At 37.9% G+C, this 23,781-nt stretch overlaps 1 protein-coding gene across 4 annotated transcripts in view; it reads left to right on the forward strand.

Annotated features, from left to right (window-relative positions):
* The first annotated feature begins 2,723 nt into the window (after window positions 1-2,723).
* MAP9 (microtubule associated protein 9) overlaps window positions 2,724-23,781 on the forward strand; it is a 37,069-nt gene continuing 16,011 nt past the window's right edge. The window contains exons 1-7 of one of the 4 annotated variants that reach the window (XM_007084199.3): window positions 2,724-2,838; window positions 3,720-3,875; window positions 4,628-4,712; window positions 5,850-6,170; window positions 12,543-12,772; window positions 20,717-20,810; window positions 22,576-22,820. In XM_007084199.3, the coding sequence (XP_007084261.1) occupies window positions 3,801-3,875; window positions 4,628-4,712; window positions 5,850-6,170; window positions 12,543-12,772; window positions 20,717-20,810; window positions 22,576-22,820 (1,050 nt within the window). In that variant the 5' untranslated portion in view covers window positions 2,724-2,838; window positions 3,720-3,800. Of the gene's footprint in view, window positions 2,839-3,719; window positions 3,876-4,627; window positions 4,713-5,490; window positions 5,605-5,849; window positions 6,171-12,542; window positions 12,773-20,716; window positions 20,811-22,575; window positions 22,821-23,781 lie in introns of those variants that run through there. The other 3 variants (XM_015538412.2, XM_015538413.2, XM_042983721.1) reach the window with 3 other exon arrangements.

Genomic DNA, 23,781 nt, shown 5'->3' on the forward strand with positions numbered 1-23,781 from the left:
TTGTGTATTTATTGCAAACTGTGTTAGATAAAAATAATAGTATTAATTCAGGTATCATGTTGTTATTAACATATTATACTGAAGCTACCTGAAAATATTGATAAAGTACATAATATTCTGCAGCTTAAGGTAATAGAAAAATACTGTGCTTTACGTCTTGTGTACAATAAGTTCAGGTTAACTGTCTTTGTTTGCTGTAGCTTTGTAAAGGATAGCTTAATATTGTTAATTAATTATTTTGTACTAAGTTGAAAATAAAAATCTAGTGGGTACTGTGGAAAGGACAGGATCTTTTCTTTTTTTTTAATTTTTTTAAACATTTATTTATTTTTTGAGAGACAGAGGAGACAGTGTTAGCAGGTGAGGGGCAGAGAAAGAGGGACTCACAGATTCTGAAACAGGTTCCAGGCTCTGAGCTGTCAGCACAGAGCCCGATGCGGGGCTCGAACTCACGAACTGCAAGATCATGACCGGAGCCAAAGCCAAATGCATAACTGACTGAGCCACCCAATAGCCCCAATGATCTTTTCTTAAAGGTTATTTTCACTAATATTTTTCATGAATTTTCTTTTCTTTTTCTTTTTTTAAGTTTATTTATTTATTTTTGAGGGGAGGGGAAGGGACAGAGAGAGAAGGAGAGAGAGAATCCCAGGCAGACTCTGTGCACAGAGCCTGATGCAGGGCTCTGATCCCACAAACAGTGAGATCATGACCTGAGCAGAAATCAAGAGTCAGATACTTAACCGACTGAGCCACCCAGGTGCCACATGAATTTTGTTTTCTTAAATTACATCTAAGTGAAAACTATATATTAGCTCAATGGATAAAAAATGAGCAGAGTTTTTTTGAATGAATATAAATATATAACATGAAAAATAAGGACTTCACATAGTGGGACAATGTGCATGCTGTGTTCTTACTGTGGGCACAGGTACCATGATGGAATCATATTTGTTTATCCATAACTTATATGAAATAGAAAGTTAACAGTAACTGGTAAGAATGGATAATATTTCTCTTATGCAAAGACACAAAAATGTTTGAAAACATCAAACTTAAAGAAATATTGATCAAACTGAGTTTTCCACACAAGTAGACTATGAACAGAGCACAATATTTTTAAAGTTGCCTTGTAAATATTGTTAAAAGTATAGTCTTTAAACTAAATTTCCTAGTTCTTGTGATGTACATTTAGCTTTCAATACATTAATTTATTAAATACATATCTGGGGGCACCTGGGTGGTTCTGTGGGTTCAGCACCTGACTCTTGATTTCGGCTCAGGTCATGGTCCCAAGGTCATGGGATCAACCCCTGCCCACCCCTGTCATGGTCTGTACTGAGTGTAGAGCCTGCTTGGGATTTTCTCTCTCTTTCTCCCTCTGCTCCTCTCCCCCATTCTATCTAAAATAAATACATAAATAAATACATAAATAAATAAATAAATAAATAAATAAATAAATAAAATCTCAATGTGATTTATTTGTAAATAATTGTTGCATAAGTAAAAAATTAATAAACCTTAGAGATATGGGGAAAATACCAGGAACAAGTTTAATTTCTAGTCAGGGAATTAATTTGGACAATTTAGCAAGGACTAAGTCTTTTTTAAGTTAAAAATAGTAGAGGGGCACCTAGGTCAATCAGTCACTTAACTGGCTGACTTTGGCTCAGGTCATGATCTCAATGGAAGAGTTGGAGGCCCAAGTCAGGCTGTTTGCTGCTGCTTCAGATTCTGTGTCTCCCACACTCTCTGTCCCTACCCCCACTCACATTCTGTCTCTCTCAAAAATAAATAAACACTAAAATTTTTTAAAAAAATAAAAAATAGTAGAAATCATGTTATTTCGAAGTCTTTAAAGAATTGCTTCTGTCTTTCGTTTGTTTAAGGATTTGCTGTACTAAGTGATGTCTATATTGGTTACTTCAGCAGAATGTGGTCCCCCAGTCTATGAGACTATTTTGTTCATTGCCTGGCTTGATTTTAACCAGATTATCCATCCACTTCGTATACAAAGGAGGGGGGGGCACTTTCCATGAAAGAAACACTTGGAATGGGTTTTCAGCTGTGTGGACAAGGGACTTTGTGTCTGTTGCATAAAAAGTGTATCTAATATTGACTGAAGGCCATCTCAGGCCTCTTGCAGGTGTTCCACCTACATTATTTCATTCAATACTCACAGCAACCCTCTAAAGTGGCTTTTTCCTTTTTCAGAAGAGGAAACGGGGTGGGGGGGGCGGCAAAATTTGCATGACATCTCACGGGTATAGAGAAGGAGTGCCAGGATTCAATGGGGGCAGTTGGTCTCAGTCTGCAAATGTCTCTCTGTAGCTACTCTGTCCCATCTGTCAGTACACTACTCCGATTCGCAAAACTTCAAATCCTAACTCTGACAAAACGGTGATTCTGCTTTGACTTAAACAGGTGGAGGTAAGGGCTCTCAGTCCTCTAGCAAGCGCATGGCTTGGTCCCGGGTGGGAGCCTGGGGGGGTCCTGTCTCCTAGGCAACTGCAGTAGCACAGTAGGCTTTAATGCACCCTTTCCCCAGGACCCAAAGGGGTGACGTCATTTCCTCCGTCTGGGCGGTTGCCCCAGCGACGCGTCAGGCGGAAGAGCGGTGTCGGGTACCCGAGAGACCTGGCGGTGAGGAAGTCACTTCCTCCCAGAGACGCTGTTTCCTAGCAACCTCCTCCCATCTCCGCTTTTAGTCCCTCCTCTTTCCTCAGATCAGTGACAGTCTCCTAGAGCCGGCAGGCCCAGGCCCTGGCGAGAGGCTTTTGCCCAAGGCCAGGCGCTCAGTCTCTAGGGTAGCGGGGAGCTCACCGCAGGATCGGCTGGGTGGGTACAGAACACGGGTCCCGGGGTCTCGGAGGAAGGGGACTGGGACAGCGTTCGGTGTGCACGGGCCGGTCGAGTGCTGGGACCTGGGCTGTCTGTCGGCGCGGTGCAGTGCGGAGCCGGCGGGGACCCGGGTGCCACCTGGCCTGGCAAGAGCGGTTCCCGGCCGCGCGCTGCAGTGGATGGCAGGGTGACGGAGGCCCGAACCTCCACTCCTAGCACGAGAAAGGTTCACGGGCCCACTTGTGCAGTGATTTTAATGCTGCCTATCACGGAGGCTTCGTTTTGTTTTTAGTTCGCCCTATTAGCACTTTTATGGGAAGGAAGAGCGACTGGAAAAAAATATCGCTATTGCAGTTTAGCATTATGATCTTTGTCTTTCACTAGAACTGTACGCAAGGTTTTTTTGTTTTTGTTTTTGTTTTTGTTTTTGTTTTTGTTTTGTTTTGCTTTTTTGGTAGCGCTCTTGGGTGTATCTTTTATGCTGCCAGTCTCCTTGGTAGTTTTCTAAATAAGGTATGGCTCTTTCTTGGACAATGTTATACTTTGGGGATGGAAGAGAGGTGAATAAGATATTGTATTTTAATTGGCAACATTTTATCGTATTAACCTGTTGCAGTCATTTATTTGATCATCCTTAAAATAATTGCAAAATAATTTTAGGATAACTTCAATTTGACTTTTCTTTGATAACAAACTGGTGAGAATTTTATATTTCTTTAGAAGAACTCTACATATTTAAGTGATTATTAGCTTAATGTTCATATGAGATGCTTTTCTCAATTGTTTTTTGTTGGCTCTTTTTTTCTCTTTGCACTAACGGGTAGTAATAGAAATTCTCAAATGTGCAAAAAAGTCTGATTTCTTTTTGTATATTTCAGGCACCATCAGAATTTGAATTATTTCCCTTGCCTATTAGCCATTTTATAAAGATTTAAAAAAGAAAAAAAGAAAGAAACACTATGTCTGATGAAGTTTTTAGCACAACTTTGGCTTATACAAAGAGTCCAAAAGTCACGAAAAGGACTACTTTCCAGGTAAAGTATTTCAAACCTTTTTTATTTTGAGTGACTTGACAAGGTTAACTCTGTATTTGTAACGATGGACTCAAAATGATTCTAGGAATGACCCTGTAAAATGCAGGAGGAAATCCTACCTTCCTTTGGAGATTTTGCATTTCCTTTGGAGATCATATGTGGGCTCCAGTGTTACCAACTCTTCTGTGTGGCTTTCAGACTAGTATACTATCTTTTGAAATTTTAAATCAGCTTTTAAAAGTTAAGTTATATAGCAACTTTAAATTTGCATGTAAGTTTTTTTTTTTTTCTGTTGTGACATAATACCATTTCAGTTTTCTCTGTCTAGTCACTGCAATTTTGAACTCAGCTTCTAAGTTTGCCGTATGGATTACATGTATTACCACAATATGCTAAAACAAAAGATCACAAAAAGGACCAGTTTCTTCCAAAATGCCAGTGTGTAATAAATCCTGTATAAATTGAGTCCTGCCTTGTTTATTATTCTCCCACCCTGATTACAGCCTGTAATTCATTTATTTGATATTGCCTGTTTCCTCCGATTTAACTGTAAGCTCCATGAGGAGAGGGATCTTGTCGGTGGTGTTACAATGGAGTCTGAGGGTTTGGGTGCATGGCATAAGGATTATGTGTTATATGAATGAAACCTGGGTTTGAAAGCAGTTAATCAAGCATTATTTGTTTAAAGAACTAATTCTAAATATGAGACTTCTCTGTTTGGGTGGAAATTAATCTTAATTGTCTCGTTTCAGGATGAGCTAATAAAAGCAATTACAGCCCGCTCAGCCAGGCAAAGAAGTTCTGAATACTCTGATGACTTTGACAGTGATGAGATTGGTATGTGTGAATATGCAAAAGTAAACCACTTGTCCTTTTTTTGTTTCTTTAGTTGCATTTAGCCCATCCCTACAAAAACAATCACTTACGTTAAAAAAAATACCTATAAATACACTGGTTTTAAATTTCCAACTTTTTAATGAGTAAAAAGCCATTCAGAACTTTTAAGAAGTTGTAGGATTGTCTTTGTTTATTTCTGAGCGTGTATACTGAAAATGTAAATTAATTGATAGGTTTGCAGTGAAAGGATGTCTGTCAGTTGTAAACCATGTTGGACACGAGTGTTGACCCTATGAGACCCTCCAGCGAATTGAAAACTAGGGCCTGTGGAACTAAACTTTGGTGCACATCAGAATCACTTTTGTAATGCTTTTTATAAGTCAGATTTTTTGGCTATAATAGGGGCTCTGTTTTAAAAGCCTAGCATATCGGCACTGGTATTTTAATTTGGTTCTTTGATTATGTAAAAATATTAGCATTTTAGGTTTCAAGTGTAAAGACACATAATTACAACCTCACAAGTCAGTGTATTATACTTTAATATTCAGTGAATAGCTCTTGATATTGTCTTTAAAAATAATCAGAGTAATAGTTAAATCATTGCTATATAGTTAAGTTAGCATTCTTTATCAACCTTCTCATAGTAAAAGCTAATACTCTGGTATGCATGAAATTGTAGTTCTGAAATTTTTATGGAAAAAAATATAATTAGCAAATAACCAGTAAAATTCTTTCACTTATCAATGTTCTTGATTTTATATAATGACGTCATTTGCAGATAAAAGCTTTACAGTCCAAAACCCAGCTTAAATATCCCATGTCATTGTTATTTTGCGGGACCTTTGGATGATTCTCAGAGCGAGTGTAGGGCTTGGCACACTCTTCACACTCAGTAAGTATGTTTTGAATAAATTAATGAAATTGAAATTTTTATTTCATCAATACCGACAAAAACTCCCTAAGTTAGCTGTGTCTTAGAACTGCAGACCTGTTGGTAAAGCAGACTTGCATCCATTCTAGCTGTAAGTTCATTTTACAACCTTAAAGATTAGTTTTTAAGGTTGTCTTTTTGATTAATGTAAACTTCACAACTTTAAAAAAGACTGTGGAAAACAGTTTTTCTCTCCCATTTTTCAGTTTCCTTAGGTGATTTTTCTGATACCTCAGTAGATGAAAATTCAGATAAGAAAAAAATGAATGATTTCCATTTATCAGATGATGAAGAAAAGAATTCCCCAAAACTATCTTTTTTGAAAACCAAGAAATCAAACATTGACATGACAAAAGAAGAGCCAGCTTTCTCTGCCAAAAATGATGAGGACATGGCACCTGGTGGTTGTGGAGATGTGGTTGGAGCTCCCTTACCTGAATATCAAAGTGAAGACCAGGAAATTGAAAAGGACAAAATTAAAATGAAACCTAAACCCAGGATTCTCCCAGTCAAAAGCACATCTTCAGGTAATTTGTTACGTTGGTGTAATCGCAGTTCTTATAAACTTATTTTCAGATAATCACAAAATATCTTTATATGGTAGCTAGTAAATATTTAAGAAATAGACTTACCTTTGTAATTTCGATTTTTTTTTAACTTTCATTCAGTCTTGAGAGACAGAGAGACAGAGTATGAGCGGGGGAGGGACAGAGAGAGAGGGAGACACAGAATCCAAAACAGGCTCCAGCCTCTGAGCTGTCAGCGCAGAGCCCAACGCAGGCCTGGAACTCACTGAACGGTGGGATCATGACCTGAGCCGAAGTCGGTTGCATAACTGGCTGAGCCACCCAGGCGCTCCTGTAATTTTAGACTTATAAACCAAAGTAATGGATTTATAAAACATATAGTTCTGGCATCCAGTTGTATGTCAGTCTTGCATCTATGCTGGTGCCTTTTAGAAGGTCAGACAGAGTACCTTGTCATTCACAACTGTGGCTCCTGAAGCTTCTCGAGCCTTGCGAGGCCTTTGGGCTTCAGGTTTGTTTTCAGGGGTGGACTGCAATGCAGTCCTTTCTAATCCATTTTACACTCCAGAAATTAGTGTTACAGCAGCATTAGAACTAATCCTTCGAACAATCATTTCCATGCCATCATTTGCCAGAAGATTTTCTGACATTTGAGTATTTGAAGGGAGAGGGTTTTGTTGTTGGTGTTGTTATTTAAGCCTCCAACTTTCCTTCAGAAAAGAGAATCTCTATTTAGTTTCTCTGTTCCCTGGGAAAATCCACTGAAACTCAGTTTCCTGAAGGGAAGTTCCTGGTGCGATTGGGAATATAGTAGTTTCTCCACAATTCTACTGAGCTCTAGGCACAGTGAAGTGAAGATGATGTGAAGCAAGAAGCAGACTCTCTGGGGCGCCTGGGTGGCTCAGTCGGTTAAGCGTCTGATTTCAGCTCAGGTCACGATCTCACGCTCCGTGAGTTCGAGCCCCGCGTCGGGCTCTGGGCTGATGGCTCGGAGCCTGGAGCCTGCTTCCGATTCTGTGTCTCCCTTTCTCTCTGCCCCTCCCCCGTTCATGCTCTGTCTCTCCCGGTCTCAAAAATAAACGTAAAAAAAAAAAATTAAAAAAAAAAGAACCAGACTCTCGGAGGCCCCCTGAGCCACCACACAAAAATATGGGCATAGAAGATTAAGGCTTTGGGGTCTGTTATTTAGCCCTTTTTTCCTGTTTTATAGAAAAAATATTCGTTGATACTTACCTTCATAAAAGTCTATTTCCTTTATATCATTAAATACTGTACTGGTAAATACTTCCTACTTCACCTGTTAGGTATCACTGGTAACATTAGACAGAACTTTATTTCAGACATATCCCATTAACCTTCAAATAAGAAGATATGAACAGAGCAGGAAAAAAAGCCACTGTATGTTAATTACAGGTGACCTTGGCAAATAGGGTAAGCCTTATTGTCTTTATGAGGAGGAGGATAAAACCTGTTCTTCTTGTTCTACAGAATCATTTTGAGACTCTATGGAAGTGTGTCTGAGAAACTATATAAGTCTACAAAAGTATAAGCACAAGGCCTAATGAAACAGAATTAAAGTGCTGAAATGTACCTTCCCAGTGTACTGAATAGCATCAAAAATGAAGAGAAAGGGAACATAAGGGAACTTGGCAAATATCCTGTAGTTCACCATTTCCCAAAACACATTCTACAGTTTGTTCATTTGTATCATTGGAAAAACACAGAAATATGGAAATTTTAAAGTAATTTCTTTATGAGAGAACTTGTTAGAGCCGTTCAGAAAGAAATATGCATGAGAGATCTTTAAGAAGGATTGAGTAGACAGTGTTTCCTAGTCCTAGTGAATTTGGAAGTCTATTTTTATGGATTATATTTATCCTATTTGTCTTGACTCTGCAAAGCTTTTCATTAGGTAAATAAGAAAATATAAACACACAGAAGCTAAAATTTGGTCTGATGTAGATAGAAGCATATAATTAGAACTTTATGGTAGATAATCATCAATAATCCATCTATTTAATACCTTTTTTTTAAAAACCTGTGACAAGCTAAAATGAATAAAGAAATACTTTTCTTAAACCACAAGATGGCACCAGGATTCTAAACACTATACACAAATGTGCAATACCTTATTTTTAAAGTCATTAGCCATTTGCAATTCGCTATATGTAATGTAAAACTAGTTACCAAAAACAGGTAATCATTTACATTTAATTATAAAAGAAAGCACTTTGAAAATGTATAGAAGTATTTTTTTCTTTCTGAATTGACAATACTTCTAGAAGTGGAATTGTGGTATAAAGTATATTAAAGTCATTATTCCTAGCCTCTTCAGATTGAAGAAAAAAATTGAGGCTAGTGGTCAGCGCCTGGCATATACAATTCAGTAAGTATTTTAACGTATTAATGAATAAATGAATGATTCATTCCTGAAAGAAAGAATGTGGTTCACGGGTTAAGCTTTATCCCTCTCTAAATTTTTAGACTCTTTTTCTTACAAATTTGGAACTTGATATTTAAAAAAAAAATTTTAACATTTCATTTTTGAGAAACAGAGAGAGACAGAGTGTGAGTGGGGGAGGGACAGAGAGAGAGCGGGAGACACAGAATCCAGAGGAGGCTCCAGGCTCTGAGCTGTCAGCACAGAGCCCGATTCGGGGCTTGAACTCATGGACCACGAGATCATGACCTGAGCTGAAGTTGGACACTTAACCGACTGAGCCACCCAAGCACTCCTAGAGCTTAATATTTTTAATGTGGTGAGACATTGCTGAGTAGCAATTAATGCTTTATAAAAATATTAGAATCTGAAAGTTTCCTTTGCTCTTGCTTGGCTTTTGGAAAAAGTAGACTCTCATTTCTTCAAGCAAATGTCACATGGACAGTGATTGTAGAAAGTAATTTTTACAGGGTATGTTGTTTTTATTTTAACATTAAAATGACTAAAGGCATGATCTTCAGAGTCAGGGTGCTCTTGCTTTAATCCCACAAGCTAGAGTTTATGATCATGGGTGTACAACCTCTTTGTTCCTCATTTATTTGTCTGTGAATTGGGCAGAATAGTTGAACCTGCGCTAGAGGTTTGAGACAATTAAATGGGTTTATATATTTGAAGTCTTTAGAACAATCTGGTGGAAATTCAGCACTTTTCTAAGTGCTTTTATTATTTATTTTATTATTTAGCATTTGCTCATAAGCAGATCAATTTATTTCTCCACACATATTTATTGTGAATATAGTTTTATTTCCATAATGTTACAAGTGCTGTGATGATAACTGAGAATACGACATTATAAAGACCTAATACCAATCCTCCAAGACTGTCATAGTCCGTTTGGGCCACTGTAGCAAAGCACCATAGACTGGATGGCTTTTAAACAACAGAAGCCTATTTCTCACAGTTCTGGAAGCTAGCAGTCTGAGATCACAGTACCAGCATGGTCAGATGAGACAGAGCCCTCTTCTGGGTCTCAGACTTCTTATCGTATCTCTGTGTGGTAGAAGGGGTGAGGGAGCTCTCTGGAGCCTCTTTTATAAGGGCACTAATCCCATTCATGAAAGTTCCGCTCTCATGGTCTGATCACCTCCCAAAGGCCCCACCTCCTAATGCCATCAACTCTGTGGTTAGGATTTCAACCTAAGAATTTGAGGGGAGGGTGGAGACACAAACATTTAAGCCATAGCAAAGACTTTACAATTGAATGGCAAAGTATATAAAAGGTATCTAAGGAAAGTAGGCACGGAAGTTTACTTGAGGGCATCAGGGAAGTCTTCCTGGAAATGGCAATAATAGTAATAACTGACAAATAATAGTACCTATAGTCAGAAGTCTTGGTTGCAAATGACTCAGCTCAGACTTCAGTGGAAAGAGGAATTTATCACTTAATTGAGCATGGATGTGAGAAGACCTCTCTTTAGGTGTGATTAAGTTTAGAGAGAGTCCTTTTATGTCATCTGGATTCTCTCCACTTCTGTCTTCCCTCCCTGACTCTGAGACCTTCTCACTCTCTCCTCCCACCCCTGTCACTGGCCCAGTTACTCCATCCCTTGGTCCAGTTGTTTTTTGTCTGTTTGTTTGTTTTTTAATCATTTGGTCTCTTTGTCTCAGCCATCCCTTCACTTGGCAGGAAAGAATGCCACTAGCAGTCTCCAAATCGTATCCTCACAGATGCATGTGATCTTAAAGGTATATTCTCCAACTCTAAATGGAAAAGTACTCACCTCCTGACCGCCTGCTGTGGACGGGGGAGATAAAGTTTCTGTGATATGCTGGGAGGGTGGGGTGCATTGCGGACCCCCCCTCCTTACTGAGGTACAAAGGAGGTATTTGTTAATCCACTAGAATCACAAGGATGGAGAAGAGGAGAGACTACCCCAAAGAAAACAGGAGTGATGCACACCAAAACCAAAACCAAAAAACAAAGAAAGAAAAAGGAAGGGAATAGTTTACCAGAGTTATCAATGTTCATTGAGTACCATACACTTTATATGTATTTTCTTACTCAGGTCCCACAGGTGCCTTAGGAATTCTTAACTCATGTTACTGACGGGAAAACTGAGGTATGTGGAGGTTATATGATTGTGTGAGAGTATGGTGCCAATGAGTGTCAGAGCCAAGGTTCAAACATGAAATATCTTAAATAGACAAACTCATCCAGAGAGCAGGTAGAATGGTGGTGGCCACGGCCTTTGGGGAGAGGAAAAGGGCATTTACTGTTCAACAGGTGTAAAGTTTCCCTCAGGCAAGATGAAACGTTCTAGAGGGCTGCTGTACGACACGGATCCTTTAGTTGACAATACTGTATTAGGCACTTAAAATTTGCTAAGAGGGTAAGATCCCTTGTTAAGTGTTCTTATCACAGTAAAAAAAAACTGACTCAGCCCCTTCTTTCAGGCATTATACAATATTCCGCTTGCATTGAGGCTCGAATGGCATGCAAGCATTTGTCAGGAGAAGAAGCAGCAGGCGGACATTCTAGGCAGAGGGATCAGCTTGGGTAAAGGTATGGTAGCAGGAGGGTCTGTGGCGCAGCCCCAAGAGAGCAGTGAGCCGAGTATTTCAGGAACACAGACTACAAAGTGGGTGTACCAGGAGACAAGGCAGCGCTGGTAGCCAGGCAGAAGACCATGAGACCTTTTATACCGTTCAGAGGCAATTAAGCTTTTATTCGGTAGGATTGGATGCTGGGGAGCCATTGGGGAATTTTGTGGGGAAGAGTGATGTGATCTGATTTGCATTTTGTAAATATCTCTGAGGCAGTAATCTAGGAGAGAACAAATGAGTTGCTGATGGCGGGGATGTGGAAAGTGGGGTAAAAGAGAGATTTAGCAAGAAGACTCAACAGGGGGTCCTGATGCTTTGGACATAAGGGGAACATGAGGAGGAATCCAGGATGGCTTGAACATTTGGCCCGAGTTGAGAACATAGCTAAAATTGGCAATAAAACATTTATAGTGGTGCCAGCTTGGTATGGTGATGGAATCTTCTAGCAGCATTCATAAGCCCATTTATAGCTAACGAGGAGGAAGGTGTTGATTACTTCAGTTTTGAAGTTTGTCAGAAGAAAGCACTGGTAGAACAATGGAGAAACGAATATGTAGAACAGGTAACATTTAAGCAAGAAGTTGACGTAAAATGCTTTCTTACCTTTGAGGGCTGGAAGTATATCAGCATTACATTGTCGTTTTAAACTTGGAAGTAAAGGAAATAGTAACTCAGACACTTTAATAACCGTGGAGAAGTTTTATGGACTCAAAAGAACACAGTTCACAAATGTAGTTCTTCGTTCCTCTCTCCAATGAGAGTAACACTCCTGTCCCCGGTACCCACATCATCTTCATGCTTGTAACACAACTTACCTGGCTCTTACAATGTCTTTTGTTTAGAATCATCTCCCCTCCAAACGTGTAAAATCCTTGGACAGGGCCCTTGTCACTGTCTTGATTATGAAGTCCAGCAATGTGAGTAATGTGTTCAGGGCCTGACAGCAGACATTCAATCAAGGTTTATGGATGAACCGCCTCATGTTATAGAGGCAGAAACTGGGGCACCGTTGGTGTTTTGTTTTTTAGTTGTTATTTTTTTGACTACGAGAGTTCATAAACTTGAAGAGTCAACTTCTCACAAAACTAAACTAGTTACTTCCAGGATGGCAGCTACTTTGAAAAAAAAAAAAAATTGACTTTGAACTATGGCTCATTTGTGCTTCCTGGAGCTCTGTGTAGAGAAGGGTTGTGGGCTTCTGGACTGTCCAGGGAAGAGAGCCAAGGTGCATGGACACAGGAGGGAAGTATGGCGACACCTTAGGGTGTAATTGAAGTCATGGTCATTTTTTTGGTATGCTCACCTTAAAACACTTTATTTTTTGGCAGAAAACAACAGCAGCCTTGAAGCAGACAACCACTTCAGGCCTTCACCTCGGCCACGGAGCATGTTGAAAACACACAGCCACAAGGAGGAGAAAGATGGGCCAGGAGAAGGTAAAACAACTGCTCTCCGTGAAGAATTAGAGCCACATTCTGCACCTTCCCCCCTCCCAGCGCTAAATGACGGACAACTAGAAGCTGAGAAAAAAGCATTCTCGGAAAACCTAGATCCTGAGGTTAGTGCTACTGTGCAACTGCTGAATTTGTTCTTGAACTCAGGTCTTTGCATCTGATTATGAAGAAGAGAATGTGTGTGTGTGTGTGTGTGTGTGTGTGTGTTACATGTTCTTTTCAGCACTTGATAGAGAAATTACTTATTTTGATTTATTTTGACAAGGAAATAATTTAAAGATGTTTTTAATATACAGGATCCCATTGAATCTAAAGCTCCAACTGTAAGATATAACAAAGATGTATATAACATTATTTTATGTACTGCTAAGAAAGAAGAAAACTCTGACAATGAATCTGTAATCCACCAGTAATTATAAGATGCACCATCCAATTTCAGGGAAAGTAAATGTGAAAAAAAGAAGTTGCCCTTTTGAGTCTATGCAATAATGTCTGTCTTTAATTGTTCAGAATTTATAGTTTTAGGGGTGCCTGGGGTGGCTCAGTCGGTTAAGTGTCCGACTTCAACTCAGGTCGTGCTCTCATGGTTTGTGGGCTCGAGCCCCATGTCGGGCTTATGCTGACAGCTCAGAGCCTGGAGCCTGCTTCAGATTCTGTCTCCCTCTGTCTCTGTTTCTCCCCTGCTTGCACTCTGTCTTTCTCTAGCAAAAATAAATAAACATTAATTTTTTTTTAATTTATAGTTTTAGTCACATATCTTTGAATTATACAACATATGGCTAAGAAGAGTATAGCCAGTGTCATTTTACTCATTTGGTTTTATTCACTCAACAAATATGTGTGTGTGTGTGTGTGTGTGTGTGTGTGTGTGTGTATTTTTTAAATGTTTATTTGTTTATTTTGAGAGAGAGAGAATGTGGTGGAGAGGCAGAGAGGGAGAGAGAGAGAATCAGAAGCAGGTTGTGCACTGACAATGCCCCCAATGCAAAGCTTGATCTCACAAACTGTGAGAATACTACCTGAGCCGAGATCAAGAGTCAGGTACTTAACCGACTGAGCCACCCAGGCACCCCTCAGCAAGTGTGTATTGAATGATCATGGCAATGTCCCATATCTGGAGGGGATACAGTAAATGTGATCCTTCAGGATTTCATCAGAGAGTACACTAGGTATTGTTATTAGGGGAGAACACTTGGGCCCCTCTCTTCACCTTTCACTATGGTTAGTGAACTTACACATAACAGTTCAGAAGGAGTAAGTATGGGAAGAATGTTTGCTCTCCATAATCTGCTTTAGCAGATCAGGGAAAAGAACTAAATGGTACCTGGTTGAGCTTCTTTCTTTTTCTCCTCACTCCTCTGTGCTGGTGTGTGTGTAAGGATCCGGTCCCTTCGAGGCGGCACAAAGGGAGCTGGAGGACCTCCTTCATGTTAGGACTAAACAGATGGATCCTTCCAATTCGGAGGGGAAGTGTGAGCACAATAAGCTACTGACTCAAATCTGGCTTTGTAGCTTAGCTTTACCAGTAAAGCCGACAATTTGATATAAATCTATCTGAGCTCAAGGTGCTATTTCCTAATTTGTTCTGAAATCAGGAGAAGAAAAGAGGGTGTAATCGAACTGTTATTTTTTTATATTTAGTAAAACTAATTGCCCACGTGGGTTTTGTGTCAGTTTACCGTAGCTACTGTAACAAATTGCCATGAACTGGATGACTTAAAACAACAGAAATTTACTGTCTCCGTTCTGGAGGTCAGAAGTCCAAAATCAAGTTATGGGCAGGGCCATGTTCCCTCTGGAGGCTCCAGGGAAGAATTCTTCCTTGTTTTTTCCAGCGTCTGTCGGTTGCCAGCAGTCTTTGGCGCTCCTTGGCTTAGAGCTGCCTCACTTCCATCCCTGCCGTCATCATCATGTGGCCTTCTCTTCTTCCCTGTGTCTCAGTGTTTCCCTCTCTTTTCTCTTAAAAGGACACCAGTCATTGGATTTAGGGCCCACCTAATCCGCTATGTTCTCATCTTCACTAATTCCTTTTGCAAACACCTTGTTTTCAAGTAAGATCACATTCTGAGGTTCTGGATGAAATTTTGAGGGAACACTCTTCAAAGTGGTACTGACACCTAACTTTAGATGCTCCCTGCTAGCATTTCTGCATCCCTTGATTAAAAAAAAAAAAAAAAGAAGAAGGTATTCCTAAAGTTTTTAAACTAACATCATATTATGACAAGATTTAATCAAATGAAATATCAACCCATAATCGCACCATTTAATAACAACTATGTTCATCATTCTTATCCCCTCTAGGCTGTTTTAGCATACTTGTCATAACATAATTTGTATCCTACTTTTTCTTTGTCTCTTAGCATTGGGTCATAAAGTATTTCCACATTGCTGGGTGATCTTGAGAAGACTACATTCACCTTACTGATTATAACATAGCCCATAACATAAAACTCTTATGTTATTTCTGGGTACGTTGGATACTTCTATTTTTAATAATCCGAATGTTCCCTATTTCTCATTATAAAGATCTTGCGGACTATGCTCTGAATCTTCTTTAAGCCCACCTCCTCAGGGATTTCTCATCTATTTTTTGTTCAGCTCTTCTCTCTTCTATGTCTATAACCTTTGGCTCTTCACTGGAAGTCAAAGACTGGAGGGGTCTGTGTCTATCCGCATTCTACTATGCTCAAGTCTCTTTAATTGTGTATACACTCTCGCCTGATACCACACCTCTTCCCCCCCAACCTTACCTTCCTGCAAATGTCTCAGCTAGATTTTGAAAGGTGACATTTACTTTCTTACCATCCTCACCTCCTACCTTTCGTGTGTGTGTGTGTGTGTGTGTGTGTGTGTGTGTGAGAGAGAGAGAGAGAGAGAGAGAGAGAGAGAAAGGTGGAGATGATACGTATGTATGTATATATGTCAAACTCAGCATTCCTGGGATAAGATCAGGTTGATCACAGTAGAATATTTCATTGTGGGATTTGATTTGTTAATATTTTGTTAAGATTTCCACATCCGTACTTATAGAGGCTATTTGTCTATATTTTTTTCCTTATAATGTTATTATCAGGCTTGGGTATCCTATGAGTTGGGGAGTATCTCTTCCTCTTTTATTTTCTAAAAGTTTGGTACCCTTTTTTTTTCTTTAATTAAGAGAATTCACTAGTGAAATTGTCTGGGATTTTCTTTGTGGAGAGGTATTTGATAGTAAAGTGTATTTTTTTTTTAATTTTTTTTTTAACGTTTATTTATTTTTGAGACACAGAGAGACAGAGCATGAACAGGGGAGGGGCAGAGAGAGAGGGAGACACAGATTCTGAAACGGGCTCCAGGCTCTGAGCTATCAGCACAGAGCCCGACGCGGGGCTCGAACTCATGGACCGTGAGATCATGACCTGAGCCGAAGTCGGATGCTTAACCAACTGAGCCACCCAGGCGCCCCTAAAGTGTATTTTTTGATAGATATTTTGGTATTCAGGTTTTCTATTTCATCAATTTGGTAATTTAGGTCTATTAAGAAATTTGTCCATTTCATCTGAGATGTTGAATCTATAAACATGAGGTTGTGATAATTCCTTTATTCTTTTGATGACAGTGAGATTATCATAACATTCCATCTTTTATTTCTAATATATAGATTATGTTTTCTGTCTTTCGTGTAATATCTTGATAAGCATCATCCAGTTTTATTAACTTTTCTAAGAACCAACTTTGGCTTTGTCAGTTTTCTCTGTTGTTTGTTTCCAATTTCACTGATTTTCACTCTTCATTTATTTTTCTTCCCTTTTTTTTCTTTTACTTTGTTTTGGTTTAATTTGCATACCCGTAAGTTGGAAAATGTATTCATTGATTTTAAGCCTTTCATCCTTTCTATTAAAACCTTTGAATGCTATAAATTTCCCTCTCTGCACTGCTTTAGCAGCACCCAATTTTTAATGCCTTTTATTTTCATTATCATTTCTTTTAAATATATTTTCTAATTTCCTTTGTGATTTCATTTTTGGCTGATTGGTTAATTTGTGGTGAGTGATTTTAGTTTCAAATATCTGGATTTTCTCTATACGTAATTTTGTATTGATTTGTAATTTAGTTTTGTTATGACCAGGGACTATATCTTACATGATTTCACGTTTTACAAATTTTTTTAGATTTTTTTTTATGGATCAGCCTAAGTGAAAATTAGGCTTGTGAAAATTCCATTTACATTTACAGAAGATGTAAGTTTTGCAGCTGTTGGATATACTGTTCTATAATTTCTGTTTGGTCAAGGTGGCTGGTGGTATCACTGAGATCTTCTCCATCCTCACTGATTTTTTTGTCTGGCTGGTTTACCAAGTACCAACAGTGTTAAAATCTCCAGTTATGTTTGTGAATTTGTCTGTTCTTCCCTTTAGTTCTATCAGTATTTTATGACTCTGTTAGGCACATACACATTTATCAATATTATGTCTTGACCCTATTTACATTATGAAATGTTTCTTCCTCTGGTAATTCTCCTTATCTTGCAGTTTGATTTGTCTAATATTTCAGCTTTCTTACTACTGGTGTTTGCATGGTTTATCTTCTTGTATCATTCTCTGCAAACTATTTGTGACTTTTTCTTTGTTATATAATTTTTATAATAATTCTTTTATAATAACTGTTAGGTTATAAAAAACTGTGACTTTTTTTTTTTAAATCAAACCTGACAGTCTTCTTTTTAATTATTGTCCATTTGGGAGTGCTTAGTCCGTTTACTTTTAATTTAGGACCAATTTGTTGCTGTGTGTTTTCTATTTATCTGTTTTGTTTTGTTTTTTAAGTTAGTGCTGTCATTGTCGTTCCTCTGTAACATTTTCCCTGACTTTTTTTTCTTTTTTTTTCTTTGAGAGTTAATCACATAGGTTTTAGTTTCCAATTTTGATTCCTCTATTGCCTTTTTAACTGTACCTATTTGTGTTATATTTTTAGTAGTTGCTCTGTGGATTACAAGATGCAGATATAACTTCTTACAATCTACCTAGTGTCAATAATGTACTATTTCATATTTAATATAGAAATCTTGTCATAGTGTAGTTCCATGTATTCCTTCATCCATCCTGTTATTGTTGTCATGAACACTGCATTTACATATCATATAATTCCCACAACACAGTGTTACAATTTTCCTTTAAAAAAACTTTTTTGTCTTTGACTTTTAAGGAATTAAAAGAAAAAAAAAAGAATAAATATTTATAGTTTTCTTAAATATGTCTACCATTTCTAAGGATCTTTATTCCTTCCTATAGATCCAGATTACTTTCTGGTGTTATTTCCCTTCAATTTTAAGAACTTATTTTTATATTTCTTGTAATGCAGGCTTGCTAGTGATGGGTTCTCTCGATCCTACTTATCTAAAAAATATTTATTTCATCTTCATTTAAAAAAAATTTAATGTTTATTTATTTTTGAGAGAGAGAGACCGTGAGCAGGGGAGGGCAGAGAAAGAGGGAGCCACAGAATCCAAAGCAGGCTCCAGGTTTAGCTGTCAGCACAGAGCCCAAAGTGGGGCTCAAACCCGGGAACTGTGGGTCAGCTTAGCTGAGTATATACTTCTAGGCTGATGACAGTTTCTTTCTCATCAATCCCATTCCCCCAGCTCTTTATTAGTTTCCATTGTTCCTGGCTGGTATTATTTCCGGTGTGAAATCAGCAATAATTCATTTTGTTGTCTTCCCATGTATGTTTTCTTTTTTCTGGCAAAATGTTTTCAAGATTTTTTTTTTAAAAGTTTTTTATTACAATAGTTTGACTGCAAGGTAACTAGATGTGTGTTTGTTTGTTTTTTTAATTTTTATCCATTTACTTACTTTCAGAGAGAGAGAAAGAGAGAGAGAGACAGCACAAGTGAGGGAGGGGCAGAGAGAGAAAGGGAGAGAGAGAATTCCAAGCAGGCTCTGCACTGCCAACACAGAGCCCGATGCGGGGCTCAATCCCACGAAACTGTGAGATCATGACTTGAGCTGAAACCAAGAGTCAGACACTTAACCGACTGAGCCACCGAGGTGCCCGATGTGTGTTTTGTTTTTTAATATTTATTCTGTTTGGGTTTCACTGAGCTTTCAGGATCTATAAACTGATACTTTCTTTGAAAATGGAAAGTTTTTATGTATTTTTTTTCCTGCCCTAGTTTTCTTTTCTTCCTTTTAATATTGAAATCTTTGATATGTCTCATTCAGTCTCTAAAATTCTGTTCATGTTTCTTCAGTCTTTCTTCCCTTTGTTATTCAGATTGAACAATGTATTGGTCTGTCGTTGAGTACACTGCCCATTTTTGCCATCCCTGATCTGCTGTTGTCTACCCAGCAGATGTTTTATTTTAGTATTATAGTTTCCAACTCTATAGTGTCCATTGGTATTTTTTTTATTTTTCATATATTTAATAAGATCCCCATCTAGTCAACTTCCATGCATGTATTTCCTCTAAGTGCTTGAAAATATTTTTAATACCTATTTAAAGTCCTCATTTGTTCATTGCAACATCTGGGTCATCTCTAGCTTGGCTCCTAAGTACTGTTTTGTTTGTTTGTTTTTAATGTTTGTTTGTTTTTTTTTTTTTTTTAAAGACAGAGAGAGACAGAGTGTGAGCAGGGGAGGGGCAGAGAGAGGGAGACACAGAATCTGAAGCAGGTTCCAGGCTCTGAGCTGTCAGCACTGAACCCCATGCGTGGCTCTAACTCATGAGCCATGAGATCATGACCTGAGCTGAAGTCGGACGCTTAACCGAATGAGATACCCAGGTGCCCCCCAAGGGCTGTTTTTTATTATTTTTGTTTTTGTTTTCATAAATATGAGTCACCATTTTCCATTTCATCACCTATCTAGAAACTTTTTGATTGAATACGGTATATTATGAACAATATGTTATAGAGATTCTAGAGTCTGTTATGTTCCTCTGAACATGTGTTTTAGTGTACAGATATTGTGGTTGGACTCAAATTGCCGAGTCTGTCTCCCTTGCCGTGGATATCGACAGAAATCTCTGCTTAGTTCTTTTGGTTTCTAATTGCTCTGATTTTACAGGATCTTCTCTGATGTCTTCCCTGTGCCATGCATAGATGAACCAAGGGTTTGGGATGAATTTCATAAACAAATGTTGGGGTTCGTACCACTGCAGCTCTTCCTCAAATTTACTGGCTGACTTTATAGCCCCAAACTCCGTGCCCTGACCCTTTAAGCCAGCCTGGTGAGGCTGCAACCTTCTACCACTTGGGCTGCAAGGATGGGTGAATGAACTCAGGCAAAAATCTACTAACTTGCCAGTCTCCTCTGGCAGAGCTTTGCCTCTCAAAGTAGATTGCTGTGTGTCAGCCCTTCTGCCATTTTCTCAGATAGTTTCTACTTCTTGCTTTTGGTAAATAGTTGTCCCATAAAATATTGTGGGAAAGAAAAATAGAATTTGTTACTTATGCAGTAAAGTCAAACTCTTACATTATGATACCATCAACTTTAGGCTAGATTATTATTCTGTAAAGAGATGTTTGGCACAGACATACAAATATTAATTATTTCACTTCAGATATAATTTTCAGAATTGTGAGGAAAACTCAAGTGCGTGGAGTCTATGTACTTTTTGTATCTAAATATTTGGTAGTAGTTGTCTACTTGGTTTTATAAATGGCTTTTATTTGGACATTTGAGACCAAGGGTTTTTGTTTTACTCTCTTCATACCTTCTTAGAAATAAGAATTAGAGAAAAAGATATCAAATCTTTGTCTCAAATATTTATGAGATCTGATTTGAGAGCAAGAGTTTTGAAAATTGCTAAAAACAAATATCGAGATGCCCATGAAAGAACTAGAAAAACTCTTTAGTGACCCCTGTTCATGATCAAGACATCAATGTTTGAAAGTAAAGCATATTAGCCTCCACAGGCTTAATGCTTTTGGTGTTTCATCTGCAAACTCCTCATAAGGCCGATTTCAGAGTTATGAAATAGTCTTAATAATGCTATTGTCCCACCACAAATCTTAAGAACTAAACTTACATAGTAAATACTCTTTTTCTTTTTTTTTTTTTTTGAACAGGATCCATGGTTAACAAGTCTATCATCGTCATCTCTTAAAGAAAGTCTTGGAGATTCCTTATCACCAGGATCTGGGGAAAAAGCATCCATACAAGGTAGTTATGTCAAATTGTTACATCTTATTTTATGTTTGAACTCCATATTGCTAAGAATCTGGTTTACAAAAGACATACTTTTCAGAATGATACATGTCTGTATTTGCCTTAGTTTTAACCCCCCCGTGTGCTATTTACTAACCATGTGATTTTAGATGCAGAACTAGACAAGGTTACGAGAGCAAAGTTACCTAATCTCTCTGGCCCTGTATACTGACCTTGAAAAGGGGGATCTAAGAGCAAGCCACCTCATCTCTCATGGCTGTGAGAATTAAATGAACTAATAATACCTGTAAAGCCCTTAGAACAGTGCCACAGTAAACACGTAAGTAAGTGTGAGCTGTGACTTACTAATGCATTTCTTTCCTTAGTCCTGTGACATATAGCTTGATGGGAGCTAAAAAGCATAGCTATTTCTAGGACCAGGATGTGTGCATTTATTAAGTGCTTGCCATGTAGTATAATTTTTGTCATTTTACAGATGAGAAAAACTGAAGTGCAAAGATATGGGGAAACATACCCAAAAGTCAGTGATAAAACCATAATTTGAATCTTTGGCTCCAAAGTCCTTGTTCTTTTTACTGAATACATTAATTAGCAGTTCTAAAGAATTCATTAATGATACTTGGAGTCGTGAGTGCTCTCCAAATGAAAATGTATAACTATAATTACAAAATTATTTTAAATCCAGCTTAGTTCAAAACCAGTTCCAAAAAATGGCTGTAATAATGAAAGCAGCAGAATTAAGACTTTGACAATAAAAATACAAAGTTGGCCAATAGGTGGATCCTAGTAGAACTGAAAATTGGTGATCACAGACTTCTTTCTGTTGAACATTCCAAAGTGGGGCAGGCAGAATAATAGGAGAAGTTCTGTAATAATGAAACAGAATCTTGTCATGCCACTGCTTGAGGCTGTCCCTTAGAGCATGGAGATGAGTAATAGGCCAGCTTTTAGTGCCCTGTTGGTATCATAGACAACATTTCTGCATCTTGGCAGAAATAAAACTGTCTAGATGGGGGCACCTGGGTGGCTCAGTCAGTGAAGCTTCCGACTTCAGCTCAGGTCATGATCTCGCGGTTCATGAGTTCGAGCCCTGCATCGGGCTCTGTGCTGACAGCTCAGACAGAACCTGGAACCTGCTTCAGATTCTGTGTCTCCTACTCTCTCTGCCCCTCCCCTGCTCACACTCTGTCTCTCTCTCTCTCAAAAATAAATAATAAACATTAAAATAAAATTAAAAAAAAAAAAAACAACCTGTCTAGAAGAAGGCTTTATTCTCTGTGTGGTGGACTCTTCTAAAATTTCATGAATTCTTGGTTCTCCTGCAGCTCTGCAATTTTGCTCCCGTACCACTTGTACCTATAGTAGCATAGAGATGTGTACCTCCTGCCCGCACAGCTTCTTTTTCCAGCTAAGAAACACAGGCTTTCAAATAGAATAGATAATGCCCTCTCACTTACTTGGTTTATCACCAACAGGAGCTTTTGGTGTGCCTTTGGTTTAGGGTAGTTATTTCATTCTACTTACTAATATGATTTTTTTTTTCCTAAGTATTAGGTAAGTCAAATGCTTTAGTACATTAAGTAGCCACTTTCTCTTTCGTACATCACTTTGGAGAAAAGTTTATTCAAGTTGAATACAATAGCTCTCTTCACATTTTATTTTGCATGGCAATCCTCATTTAGTAGAAAGCAAATGAATCTGTTATCTACCTTATTAGTTCAGAAGAGAGTTTTAGTTTTGTGACTCTGTCTCAAAATAGATCAGAATGAAGAACTTACTGAAAACCACAATTCCTTGAAATCAAATGAAAATGAAGAGAATTCATTTTTGATAGACTTTGTTACTACTCCACATGAGAAATCCAAGGAAAGTCAAGTGATTACTGATGACCTTGAAGAAGAAAAGGAGAAAGCTGAACTGATCATGAATGAGTTGACAGCTGATCCACCGCTATTGAAATCTCAGAGTATCGTAATATCCGCTGATACAACTGCATCTTCAAAGGTATTTATATAAAATTATACCTTTTATACTACAGCAAAACTCAAAATAGATCTGTTAAATATTTTACCTGCCGTATCATGTACTCTTGAATTATCTGTAGAAAACTCATCTTTTGATACTGGTATATTATCAAGTGGTTCTTATTTAATTCAATACTGTTTTACTTCAGGGAAGATTTGCAGTGAATATAATAAAAGTCAATATTTCATTAAAAATTATCAAAGGTATATGATCATAGTATACTTTTAAATATCTAGAAATATAAACCCATAAGTGGGTAGGTTTCTATAGGTCTTCGTGTTACAAAAGTGCATCTATCTGGAACAATTTCTAAGGTTTTGAATTAGTGAATTTTTAAACATTTTGGATATCATTTTTAAACATTTTATACATTTTAAAGGAAATCTTTAAGAAATGTTTACCAACATCTTTCTTGTTTAAATGGATGGACAGTATCATTATTAGAAACATTATTATTATTATAACCTTGAGAACCAGATTTATGGTGTGTAGGATTACTTGAAACTATGCCAGAGTAGTATACTTTTAAAATTTATGGTATAGCATTTTTAGTCTTTATTTCTCTTGAAGCTAGTCTTTATTTCTTATAGCTATAGTCAGCTGGTGACTATGTGTATTTACTATTGGGGAAGGTAACAGTGCTAGTTGAAGACTTGTGGTTGAATAGGACTTTTATAATACAGAATACTAATGCTTTGTATTAAAATTTACAGAGAAGGTTCATTAAACCATGTTCCAGGTATATTGTTCGTAACCACTTTCCTTAGGAAAAATCAGTCATGCCAAGTAAGCCATGTAGGTTTCTATCTGTGTTCTCATTTGAATGCTAGCAGCCTTCTGTGTAAAGGAGAGAAGTTACTCCTTAAAAAGAAGAAGGGTATTTGGAATTTATAGATGGGATCCTAGAAATGTCAAACAGAGGCAGTTCTAAATTACAACA

Source organism: Panthera tigris, chromosome B1 (genome assembly GCF_018350195.1).
Source record: "Panthera tigris isolate Pti1 chromosome B1, P.tigris_Pti1_mat1.1, whole genome shotgun sequence".
NCBI lineage: Eukaryota > Metazoa > Chordata > Mammalia > Carnivora > Felidae > Panthera > Panthera tigris.